Below are 11,995 nucleotides of genomic sequence, written 5' to 3' on the forward strand. Positions count from 1 at the left end.
GACTGACTGCCGAACGGAGGCCCAGAGAGAAGCAGCGTGGCTCAGTGGAAAGAGCCCGGGCTGGGGACTCAGAGCTCATGGGTTCCAAGCCCAGCTCCGCCGCTTGTCAGCAATGTGACTTTGGGCAAGTCACTTCACTGGGCCTCAGTGACTTCAACTGTAAAATGGGGATGAAGATGGTGAGCCCCAGGTGGGATAACCTGATGACCTTGTATCCTCCCCAGCGCTTAGAATAGTGCTTTGCACATATTAAGCACTTAACAAATGCCATTATTATTATTATTATTATTATCTCCTCCAAGAGGCCTTACCTGACTAAGCCCTCCTTTCCTCCTCTCCCACTCCTTTCTGCGACGCCCTGGTTTGCTCCCTTTATTCATCCTCCACTCCAGCCCCTCAGCACTTATGTAGTCATTCAATCGTATTTATTGAGAACCTACTCTGTGCAGAGCACTGTAATAATAATAATAATAATAATGTTGGTATTTGTTAAGTGCTTACTATGTGCCAAGCACTGTTCTAGCGCTGGGGTAGATACAAGGTAATCAGGTTGTCCCACGTAGGGCTCACAGTCTTCATCCCCATTTTACAGATGAGGTAATTGAGGCATAGATAATTAATTCATTCATTCAATAGTATTTAGTGAGCACTTACTATGTGCAGAGCACTGTAGTAAGCGCTTGGAATGTACAATTTGGCAACATATAGAAACAATTCCTGCCCAATGACGGGCTCACAGTGACTTGCCCAAGGTCACACAGCTGACAAGCGGCAGAGTCGGGATTAGAACCCATGACCTCTGACTCCCAAGCCCGGGCTCTTTCCATTGAGCCACTCCGCTTCTCTATACTAAGCACTTGGGAGAGTTCAATACGACAATAAACTGACGAGTTCCCTGTCCACGACAAGCTTACTCATTTATTCATGCAATAAATGTAATTTATTCATTTATTTATATTAATGCCTGTCTCCTCCGCTACACTCTAAGTTCGTTGTGGGCAGGGAATGTGTCTGTTTATTGTTATATTGTACTCTCCCAAGCCCTTAGTACAGTGCTTTGCACACAGTACGTGCTCAATAAATACGAATGAATGAAAGGATGGCATGCAAGCCACCTCAGCCTGACTCGGACTAGCCCCAACCTGGCTCCTTTCACTGGTTAGACTGTGTGCATTCCGGCCTCGTGACTCCCACCCGACGGTGCACACGCAGATCGCATACCTGTCACGTGATTGTGCACACGCCGACTGACCGATTGTGCATATGTGACTGGGCATGTGCAGAGCCCCAATGCAGAAGTCTGGACGCTCAGGGAAAGTCCAGAGATTTCTGGCTCAGGCAGGAGGTGGAAGATACCACTTTGGTCCTGGGCACAGGGGTAGCTGCCGTCGTTCTCCTGGAGTGCCCGTGGGCACAGGGTTTGGTCTCCACACCGGGCAACCGTGCACACAGGCTCTAGGAGGAAGAAGGGGGAGGAGGAAGGAGGAAGGGGGGAACAGCACCCTCCCTCTTGACCCCAAACCCAGCTTCAGCCCTGCTGCCTAGAAGCCCAGAAATGTTTATTCAATCATATTTATTGAGCGCTTACGGTATGCAAAGCACTGTACTAAGCGGTTGGGAGAGTACAGTATAGCAATAAACAGACACATTCCCTGCCCACAAGGAGCTAACAGCTCAATGTCCTGCTGAGCTTGAGGTCCACTGGGAAAAAGCTGCCACTGGTTTGGGGGGGAGGGGAAGGGAAGAGGGGGTTCGCTTTTGTATCTCACCCCTGCCCTGGGACTCAAGCCGCTGGACCTGAGACGGCTCCCGTCGCACCTTCGGTTACCCCTCAGTCGGGGACAGGACCAACAGACTAGCTATCAAAAGGGAAGTGGCGAGTGTAAGTGACTCATTAGGGCCCAAACAGGCTCCCTCTGTCCCCCAGGGGCCCAGTGAGCTGACCCGTTGTACCCAGAGAAAGGGAGGCGGCTGGAGGTGAATAGGGCCAGGGCCCAGTTGGGCGGACCAGCCAGGCAGGGGCGAGGGGCTGGGCCCTGGGGGGGCTAAGCCTCGACAGGCCTGGCAGAGTTGGACTCTCTGTCCCGCCCACCCAGACAGCTGCCTGCCATCTGGGGCCCGGTGGGGGGATGATGATGGTGGGTGTGAACTCATCCCCTCCCCTTCCCCGCCCCTTGACATTTTACTGAAATTGCTGACAGGGAGCCATGGGGCTGGGGTTGAGCTGTTTCCCTCCTCCTTCACTGCCTTTATTTCCTGGGTCACACCTCCAGCTGTGATGTCTTACACAACATCATCCACACTCTGGCAAACCAGAGGAACCAGGCTCCCAAGGTCGGACATGGTCAAACAGAATTTTTCATAGTCCCACCCAATCCCTGTCCTCCTCCTGACTTTACCGTCACTGTAGACAGGACCACCATCCCTCCTGTCTCACAAACCCATAACTTTGGTGTTATCCCCCACTCCTCTCTCCCATTCAACCCACATATTCAATCCATCACTAAATCCAGTCGGTTCGACCTTCACGATATCGCTAAAATCTGCCTTTTCCTTGCCTTCCAAACTACTACCATGTTAATCGTATCCCACCTTCATTACTGTATCAGCGTCTTTGTTGACCTCCCTGCCTCCTGTCTCTCTCCACTCCAGTCCATACTTCATTCTGATGCCCAGATCATTCTTCTACAAATCCATCCATCAGTCCAAGTCTCCTCAAGAACCTCCAGTGGTTACCCATCCTCCTCCGCATCAAAAAGCAACTCCTTACTGTGGACTTCAAAGCACTCAATCAGGTTGCCTCCTCCTAACTTACCTCACTGACTCCCTTCAACCCAGCCTGCACACTCTGCTCCTCTAATGCTTACCTACTCACTGTACCTCGATCTAGTCTATCTCACTGCCGACCCCTTCCCTACATCCTGCCTCTGGTCCTAATGCCCTCCCTCTTCGTATCTAAAAGACGTTCACTCTCCTCAAAACCTTATTGGAAACACATCTCCTCCAGCAGGCCTTTCCCCAACTAAATCCTCATTTCCCCCCTCCCACTCCCTTCTGTGTCATCCTTGCACTAGGATTTGCACCCTCTATTCACCTCTCCCTCAGCCCCATAGCACTTATATACATAAGTGCATAATATAATTTAATCTATATGTCTGTCCCCCTGCCACTAAGCTCATTGTGGGCAGAGAACATGTCTACCAACTCTATAATACTATACTCTCCTAAGTGCTTAGTATAGTGCTCTGCACTAAGTGCTCAATAAACATGATCAATTGGAATCTGCTCTCCCACTGCTCAGAGAAGAGAGTTGGTTCTGGGGGTGGCCAGAGAAAAAGGACTGTGGGGAGACTGACTCCACATTGACCAGTCAGGATGTTGAACCAACTGGACGCTCACTCCCTCTGGGCTTGGGCCTGAGCCCATCCCAATCTGGCTGGACTTCTGGATATTGAGCAACCCCACTTCAGTGGAGTCACACTGGGTGTGAGGGCACGGGGCAAAACTGGACTGCAGGTGAGGACTCAGAATGGAGATAGGCTGGAGGTCACAGGGCAGGACTGGACATGGGAGCACCAACGGGCCTGGGCTGAATGTAGTGTAGTAACAGTAGAAAGTGTTTATTAATCAATTGTTGATATTTATTCAGTGCTTACTATATGCAGTGTACTGGACTAAACACTTGGGAGAGAACAAAACAAATTGACAGACTCCATCTTGTCCTTCTAGGAGCTTACTGTCTAGAAAGGGAGGCAGACATTAAAATAAACTACAGGTAGGAGAAATGAAGCAGACAAAATAAAGTACGGTAGGAGAAATGAAGCAGACATTAAAATAAATTACGGGTAGGAGAAATGGAGGAGTGTAAGGATACAGACATAAGTGCTTTGGGGCCTCGGACGGGGTGAATAACAAGGGCGGAAGGGGAACAGACCCAAGTGTTTACTGCGGGCAGAGCACTGTATTAAGTACTGGAAAAGGGTACACAGGTAGGAGCTAGACACAGACCCTTGAGGGGCTCACATGAGTTGGACTTGAGGTCTTAGGTCAGACTGGATGTGAGTACGGCAAAGTTGGGGGACCACCAGGGCTCTGTTCCAGCCAGGGTGCCCACCCAGCAGAAAGGGAGGGAGGTTGTACCTATATGTGGGAAGGAGGGCCGGGGGAGGGGAGTTATGTTAACGGCCTGGTCACAGGAAGGGGGAATGAAGGGAAATGAGCAAGTTGGGTAGGGAGTGCTGACATTAGGCCACAACAAACATCACACACCACTGGTTCAGAAGGTTGTCATGTTTATTGAATAGTCATGCTCAGTTGGGTGCTGGAATGAGTTTCGGGGGAGCAGAAGCTCCACTCCTGCTTCCCTCACAGTCCAGGCATGAGCCCAGACGTGCTCCCCGACTGTCCATCCCTTCCTCACTACTGAGTCCGCCTGCTCCTCGTGACTCTGGGGGGCCTGGACAGTGGTGAGCGACTGGGTACATACTATTTCTTTTTCTTTTTCTGGCCACAAACGTAGTTCTGGTGGTAGGAATAGCCCAGCTTTGCTCCAACGGAGGTCAAGGTGGTGGTGCTCAGTTGGGTTCCTGGAACACAAGGTGGGGAGGCTCATAGGAAGAAGAGAGGCCTTGCGGTGGCCATGGGGAGGACAGAGTAGGGAATCCTGGGCCAGTAGTGGGTCCTGCTGGCCAGGAATCAGCCCAACTCATCCGCATCCCCCACCAAACCCGTGGGGCAGGGTCGACCGGCTGCCACCATGAACCGGGACTCTGGGCAGGGACCTCCCCGCCTCTCCTGGGGCCTGCTCAATTCTGAGCCACCAGGGTCTCCCTGGGATGGGGGTCCAGACCAGAGAAAACCCTGGGTGGTGAGCAAAGCAGTCCCTCTGGTCTGTAGCCCCCAAAAGGTGGTCTCAAGGAGCCTCCCAGAGCCCATGATATAATAATAATGATGGTGGCATTTGCTAAGCGCTTATTATGTGCCAAGCATTGAGCTAAGCATTGGGATAGATTCAAGATAATCAGGTTGAACATAGTCTCTATCCCAGTGGGTTTCAAAGTCTATGACAGAACAGGTATTTAATCCACATTTTTGAGATGAGGAGGCGGAGGCACAGAGAAGTTAAGTGACTTGTCCAGTGAGACAGCAGGCAAATGGCAGTCGGGATTAGAGCCCAGGTCTCCTGACTCTCTGACTAGGCCATGCTTCTTCCCTCCAGGGGTGGGTTGGATGGAGGGTGGCCCCCAGCTCGGCTCCAGACGGAGGTGGGTGCTGGAGAGGCCCCAGTTACCATGGGTCCAAAAGGCGGCACCCCTCCAGTGGCCAGACGATATTCTCCAGCCTGGGCAAGGGGGTCTCCGACTGAGAGAGTCCCAAAGCCCATCCTTCAGTGACTCAGGTGAGGGACCATTAGTGGGCAGGGCAGATCCAGCGGATGCATGACAACTGCCCCTGACCGAATTTTAGGCCAAGCTGGGGCTGGGCTGGGAGGGGGCCTAAGCCAAGTGTTTCCTCTGAGGGTTTGTGAAGTGCGGGGAGAGGCGGAGAGGGAGGTGGGGTGGAAACTGAAGGGACCGGAGCTATGGAGAGAACACCCTCTGCCCTCCCTGCCCCAGGCAGGACCACTTACCGAGGCTCTGGAGGGTGGCGACCAGCCCTCCCGATGCCACACCCCCACCGTTCGCCACCGCAGACCAGCTCATCAGACTGGCGGCCAAGGACTTGGCAGTAATGCCCAAGCTTGTGAAGCCCAATGCTGTCAGTCCAGCCGGGGCGGCCAAGGCCAAGAGCCCTGAAACAGATGGCAAATCCAGTGAGAGGCCAGGGGCTAGTCTGGCCTGAAATTCCAGTCCCCGGGGTGGTAAGGGGTCAGGCGATGGGGGCTCTGGGATGCCAATGGGGCTTCTGTCAGTTCCAGCCACAGGCTCAAAGAGATTCCACCAAACCACTACCATGCCCACGACTACAAAGCATTTGCTCTGAGGGTCGGGGTCTGGGAAGGGGGCCGGCGAGGGGAGTGGGTAGACCCTGTCCCTCCCTTCCAGTAGCTCACAGCTCTGTGGGATCCAGGTCATCCAGGGAGCCCAACATAATAATGTTGGTATTTGTTAAGTGCTTACTATGTGCAGAGCACTGTTCTAAGTGCTGGGGTAGACATAGGGGAATCAGGTTGTCCCACATGGGGCTCAGTCTTAATCCCCATTTTACAGATGAGGTAACTGAGGCCCAAAGAAGTTAAGTGACTTGCCCACAGTCACACAGCTGACAAGTGGCAGAGCCGGGATTCGAACTCATGACCTCTGAGCCCCACTTTGACCCCACAGAGTTCAAACTGGAGGCCAGGGCTGCAGAACTACTTGTAGTTAGTGGTAAGGAGCTGGATGAATGGGGTAAACTGGGCCTCTCATTCATTCAATAGTATTTATTGAGCGCTTACTATGTGCAGAGCACTGTACTAAGCACTTGGGATGAACAAGTCGGCAACAGATAGAGACAGTCCCTGCCGTTTGACGGGCTTACAGTCTAATCGGGGGAGACGGACAGACAAGAACAATGGCTGCCCTTCCTCCTCTCTTCCCCTCTCCCTTCCTCTCCTCCTCCTCCCTTCCCTCCTCTTCTCTTCCCCTCCCTCTTCTCCTTCCCCTCCCTCCTCCTCTCTTCCCCTTCCCCTCCCTCCTCCTCTCTTCCCCTTCCCCTCCCTCCTCCTCTCTTTCCCTCCACCTCCCTCCTTCTCTCTTCCCCTTCCCCTCCCTCCTTCTCTCGCGCCCCCCCCACCCCAGCACCCATGTGCCCAGCCCTACCTCCCCCCGCCACCATGTAGGGCAGGGCATCCAGGAGCCCACAGCCATCTTCACTGTAGGAGTCCTGGGAATCTGCTCAAAGAAAGCACAGATTCAGGAGGGGCTGCCTTAGCTGGAGGATGGATCTATGTTTAAGGAGTCACAGGGCTGAGGAAAAGGGGCTTCTTGCTTCTGGTTGGGGGAGACAGGGCAGCTGCAGTGTCTGATCTCCCCACGAACCCCTACCCTTCCCCAGTGAATACAGTCCTCAAGGATGTGGGCAGCTGCTGCCACAGGAATTGCGGGAACGGACTGCCGGTCAGCGGAAGTCTAATCTTTGGGTGGGGGGCCCAAGGCAGTGGCACCCAACGCCCACCCCAATCTCCACGGAAAACCCACCAGCGTAAACCCCAGAGGAGCTGGAAAGCAGCAAGTAACTCAGGAGGAGCAGGTGGTGATATTTCATCTTTCCGTCTGGCCGGCCACTTCACCAGTCACAGCTGTGGAACGACAGAACCGCTTGGTGCAGCAGCCAGACAGGCCCCCACCACCACCCGCCCCCACCACTCCCTCACCCCTCCTGGGCCGCCTTTCCCCCATACTTCCTCACCCCTCCTGGGCCTTCCTTCCCCTGAATTTCCTAATCCTTCCCGGGCCTCCTTTCTTCTGCATTTCCTCACCCTTCCTGGGACTTTCCCCTCCACTTCCTTACCCATCATGGGCTCCTTTCCCCTCTACTTCCTCACCCCTCCCAGGCTTTCTTTCCCCTACATTTCCTCACTCCTCCCAGGGCTCCTTTCCCTCCCACTTCTTCATGGCTCCTGCAGGAGTTGGGGATCCTGCCGTCTCAGGAGCTCAGCCCAGGTGGGAATGTGGGCCCTGATAGGTTTTAGGGAGTGGTTCGATTTTGATGGGACCATTTGTGTGTTGAGAGTGGGGAAAGAGATCACCATCAAATCCTGTCTAGAAATTGAAGCTCTGGTGCTGTGCAGGGAAAATGAATCATGTCTATTGACTTGATTGTACGCCCCACCCGGCATCTGCTCTGCATACAGAGCAGGTGCTCAATAAATGCTACGGAATGATTGATGGAGGCGAGACCCAGACTGTGAGAAAGGAGGTATCCCCTCTGGACTGTAAGCTCATTGTGGGCAGTGAATGTGTCCGTTTATTATTGTACTCTCCCAAGCGCTTAGTACAGTGTTCTGCACACAGTAAGCACTCAATATAATGACTGAATGAATGAATGAGCTACAGAGCCTGTTGGAGGGGGTGGGGAAAGGGTGAGGATTGAGGGAGACAGGACAAGGGGCCCTTTATTTAAAGAAGAGTTCAAGGTAGGCTCTCAAACAGAATGGCCCTGCAAGATGGAACACTTCCAATTATTGGTATTTATTGAGCACCCACGGTGTGGGAGAATACACTGGGAGTCATCATATTAAGCACTTGGGAGTCAGGAATCCTGGGTTCTAGGCCCCATCTCTTGCCTCCTGTTTGATCTTGGGCAATCACTTACTCTCTCTATGTGCCTCTGTTTCCTCATCTATAAAGCAGGTATAAAATAACTCCTCTCCCTTCTCCTTAGATTGTGAGCCCTGTGTTGGATAGGGGGCACATATGATGTGATGATTTGGTATCTGCCTCAGTATATAGCAAATATTAAACATTTAATACATTTTTTTCAAAATCAGAAACAAAAACACATGGTCCCTGCCTTCAAAGGGTTCATAATCTAAAGTAAGGAGAGTCAGGCAGAAATTATTTACAACTCCCAGGGGCAGGTGAAAGAGTAAGAATAAGAGGAAGTAGCTAATCAAATATATTAATCAATGGCATTTGAGTACTTACAGTGAGCAGAGCACTATATTAAGTGCTTGGGAGAGTTTGATACAACGGAGTTTTTGGACATGTTTCTGTCTCAATAATCTTACAGTCTAGAGGGGGAGGCAAAAATCAAAATACATGAATAAACTGTGGTTATTTATACTTATGGGCTGTGGGGCTCAGGGTTGGGGAGAATGTAAATATACACAAGTATTGTCTATAGGTATGCACACAAGTGCTAAGAGTTGCTGCTGAGTTTACATGACTAAGGGTGTGCGAGATTAATCAGGAAAGGCTTCCTGGAGGAGGTGGCGGTTCAGGAGGGCATGGAAGGTGGGGAGAGCTGTGGTCTGGTGAATCCTGTGGAGAAGAGAATTTTAATACTCGTCCCAGCCCCTCAGCTCTTATGCAAATACACGTAAACTCTGTTTCACTTATTTATTTTAATGTCTGTCTCCCATCTATAAGCTCCTTGTGGGATCATATCTACCAACTTCGTTGTACTGCACTTTCTCAAGTGATTAGTACAGTGCTCTGCACCCAGGAAGTGCTCAATAAATACCACTGATAAATTGATATGTATATTATATAGTCCCTCTACTACATAACTGATAAGGTTTCTGTGGCACAGAGAAGTTAAGTGACTTGCCCAAGGTTACACGGCAGGCAAGTGGAGGAGCTAGGATTAGAATCCAGGTTCTCTGACTCTCAAGCCCATCCTTGCAGCAGAGAAGTAGTACGGGTGAGTGGAAAGAGCATGGGCTTGGGAGTCAGAGGTCATGGGTTCTAATCCCAGCTCTGCCGCTTGTCGGCTGTGTGACTTTGAGTTACTTAACTTCTCTGTGCCTCAGTTAACTCATCTGTAAAAGGGGATGAAGTCTGTGAACCCTATGTGGGACCACCTGATTATCATGTTTCTACCCCAGCGCTTAGAACAGTGGTTGGCACATAGTAAGCGCTTAATAAATACCAACATTATTATTATTATTATCTTCTTTCTGCTACGACTAGGAGACCCACCCCTCCCATCCCCAACCCAGGGAAAAAGGAAAAAACAGCCTAAAGCCAGATCAGGGAAATTAAACACATTCCCCGCCCAGCAACCTCCTATTGAAATTAAGAGTTTCAATCTCCTCCTACCTACCTTTTGGTTTCAGCTGCCCGGGAGCCTCTCAATCATCAATCAATCAATGGTATTTATTGAGCACTTCCTGTGTGAAGAGAACATTGTACCAAGGGCTTGGGAGAGGAAAATAGAAAAGAGTTGACAGAAACGATCCCTGCTCATAGTTTGGGGGGGGGAGGGGACGACGGATATTGAAAGAAGTTATGGATATGGGCACAAGTGTGTGGGGGCTGAGGGTGGGTGAATAAAGGGTACAAATCCAAGGGCTCGTATGCTTCCAATCTCCTCCGTCCCTTCCCAAAGCAGCACTCCAACCCCAGGATGCCCCGCCCCTCTCTCCCTCCTCCCCTTCCTGTCCTCTTCCACCCTCTCTCCTTCCTCCCTCCCCCTCCTTGCCCTCCTCTTCCTCCTCCCTCCCTCCTTCTCCTCCCTGCCTTCCTAGTCTTCCCTCCCTTCTCTCCCCCTCCTTGCCCTTCTCCTTCCCTCCCGGTCCTCTTCCTCCGTCCTGCCCTCCTCCTCCCTCCCTGCCCTCTTCCTCCCTCCCTGTCCTCTTCCTCCTTCCCTGTCCTCTTCCTCCTTCCTTCTCCCTCCCTGCCCTCCTAGTCTTCCCTCCCTTCTCTCTCCCTCCTCGCCCTTCTCCTTCCCTCCCTGCCCTCCTCTTCCCTCCCTGTCCTCTTCCCTGCCCTCCTCCTTCCCTCCCCTCTTCCTCCCTATCCCTTTCTCTTCCTCTCTCCTCCTTCCTGCCCTCCCCGCCCTCCTCTCTCCCTCCTTATCCTTCCTTCCTCCTTCCCGCCCTCCTCCTTCCCTCCCTATCCTCTTCCTCCCTCTCTCCTCCTCTTCCCTCCCTGTCCTCTTCCTTCCTCTCCTTCCTGCCCTCCTCTCCTCCCTCCCTGCCCTCCTCCTCCCTGTCTTCCCCCAGACCCGAGCTGGCCCAGGCGCTTAGTCCTGGCAGGAATGTCAGGCGGCATTGTCCGGATTCCGTGAGGAAATTCGTCTGGCCCCGCGAAGCCCTCCCACGAGGCCCCCTCCTCCTGCCTGGCCTCCTCCTTCCTTCCTCCCAACTTGCTATTCTTTGCAATGTAGGGGCCGCCCTCCAGGCCCTCCCCGGCCCTCGTCCATCCCTCCCAACTATCCTTCTCGTTTGGATGGGCAGATGAGGAGTTCTGGGCCGGACAAGATAAGATAGAAAGGGATGTCCTGAAGCCAGATGGAAATACAAAACTCAAGAGATGGAGAGAAGTCACAGTTGGAGAGGCTGATGTGAGACTCATCTAAGCAGAGATGGAAATTAAAGCCACAGGAGTGAATGAGTTCCCCATTTACAGATTCAACAGAAAACTGAGTGCCGGAGGAGTGAAATGAGTTACCCAAAGTCACCCAGCAGACAAGTGGCAGAGGCAGGACCAGAACCCAGGGTCTCCGGACTCCCAAGCTCATCCTCTATCCAACTAACCCGCAGCCGCTTCAACCTAGAAGTTGTGACCCAGACTTGAGCCACTCCAGACATACCACAAAACCACAAACCAATTCCCCATCCTCTTCCACGTTTAGAGAAAATGGAGCAGGAAACTTTTGATGATGATGCTCATAAAGAATGAAAGAAACAGATATTCCAGCTATGGCTCCGTTTGCTGCTGCGGGACCTAGGCTGGGCATCACGCAGTAACAGTGAACAATTATGGTATTTCTTAAGCGCTTACTATGTGCCAGGCACTGTACTAAGCGCTGGATAAAAGGGGAGGGAACCGCCCCCTCTTGCTACATTACCTGTAAGTTTTCAGGCCAGGCAGAGGCACGGGGACTGCTGCAGGAGAAGGCAAACAATCAGGCTATTGGTTTCACTCCCCCACCGGGGAGATTTATATACCCACCCACTGGCTCCTCCCCGAAAGCTTTTTTGCTCTGGAAGACTGCAGATCACTTTCTTTTTCCACTCTTCTGACTCAGCTAGTTTTGCTTTCCCCCATCTCTAAACAGAGCCCCCCCAATCCCGCACCACAAAAAAAAAAATCAACACAGAAGCTCAGCTGCAGTTGAAAGCCTGGGTCATTAAGCCTCATGAGGGACGGAGACAGTGCCTGATCAATCAATCAATGGAATTTATTGAGTGCTTACTGTGTGCAGAATAAGCACCGAGGCACCGTTTTAAGCGCTTGGGAGGGTACAGTGAAAAAGAGTTGGTAGAAATATTCTCTGCCCACAGGGAGCTTGCAGTCTGATCTGATTGTAGAGTTTGATCTGATTGATTTTGCGTTGTTTCCATCCC

The 11,995-nt window shown here is 52.0% G+C and overlaps 1 protein-coding gene across 4 annotated transcripts; it reads right to left on the reverse strand.

The window, feature by feature from the left end:
* Positions 1-4,275: 4,275 nt before the first annotated feature.
* IFI6 (interferon alpha inducible protein 6) lies at positions 4,276-11,576 on the reverse strand. 4 transcript variants are annotated; one of them, XM_029080218.2, is made up of 7 exons: positions 11,497-11,576; positions 9,748-9,814; positions 8,628-8,713; positions 7,179-7,279; positions 6,801-6,872; positions 5,630-5,791; positions 4,276-4,586 (listed from the first exon to the last, which is right to left on the reverse strand). In XM_029080218.2, the coding sequence occupies exons 4-7, from the start codon at positions 7,243-7,245 to the stop codon at positions 4,486-4,488; spliced, it is 402 nt and encodes a 133-aa protein (XP_028936051.1). In that variant the 5' UTR covers positions 7,246-7,279; positions 8,628-8,713; positions 9,748-9,814; positions 11,497-11,576; the 3' UTR covers positions 4,276-4,485. The 4 variants fall into 4 exon arrangements, with proteins under 4 accessions (XP_028936051.1, XP_028936052.1, XP_028936053.1 ...); XM_029080219.2 differs by lacking the exon at positions 8,628-8,713; XM_029080220.2 differs by lacking the exon at positions 9,748-9,814 and having other exon boundaries at positions 11,497-11,566.
* Between the last annotated feature and the right edge of the window lie 419 nt (positions 11,577-11,995).

The sequence above is a fragment of the Ornithorhynchus anatinus genome, chromosome 16 (assembly GCF_004115215.2).
Source record: "Ornithorhynchus anatinus isolate Pmale09 chromosome 16, mOrnAna1.pri.v4, whole genome shotgun sequence".
NCBI lineage: Eukaryota > Metazoa > Chordata > Mammalia > Monotremata > Ornithorhynchidae > Ornithorhynchus > Ornithorhynchus anatinus.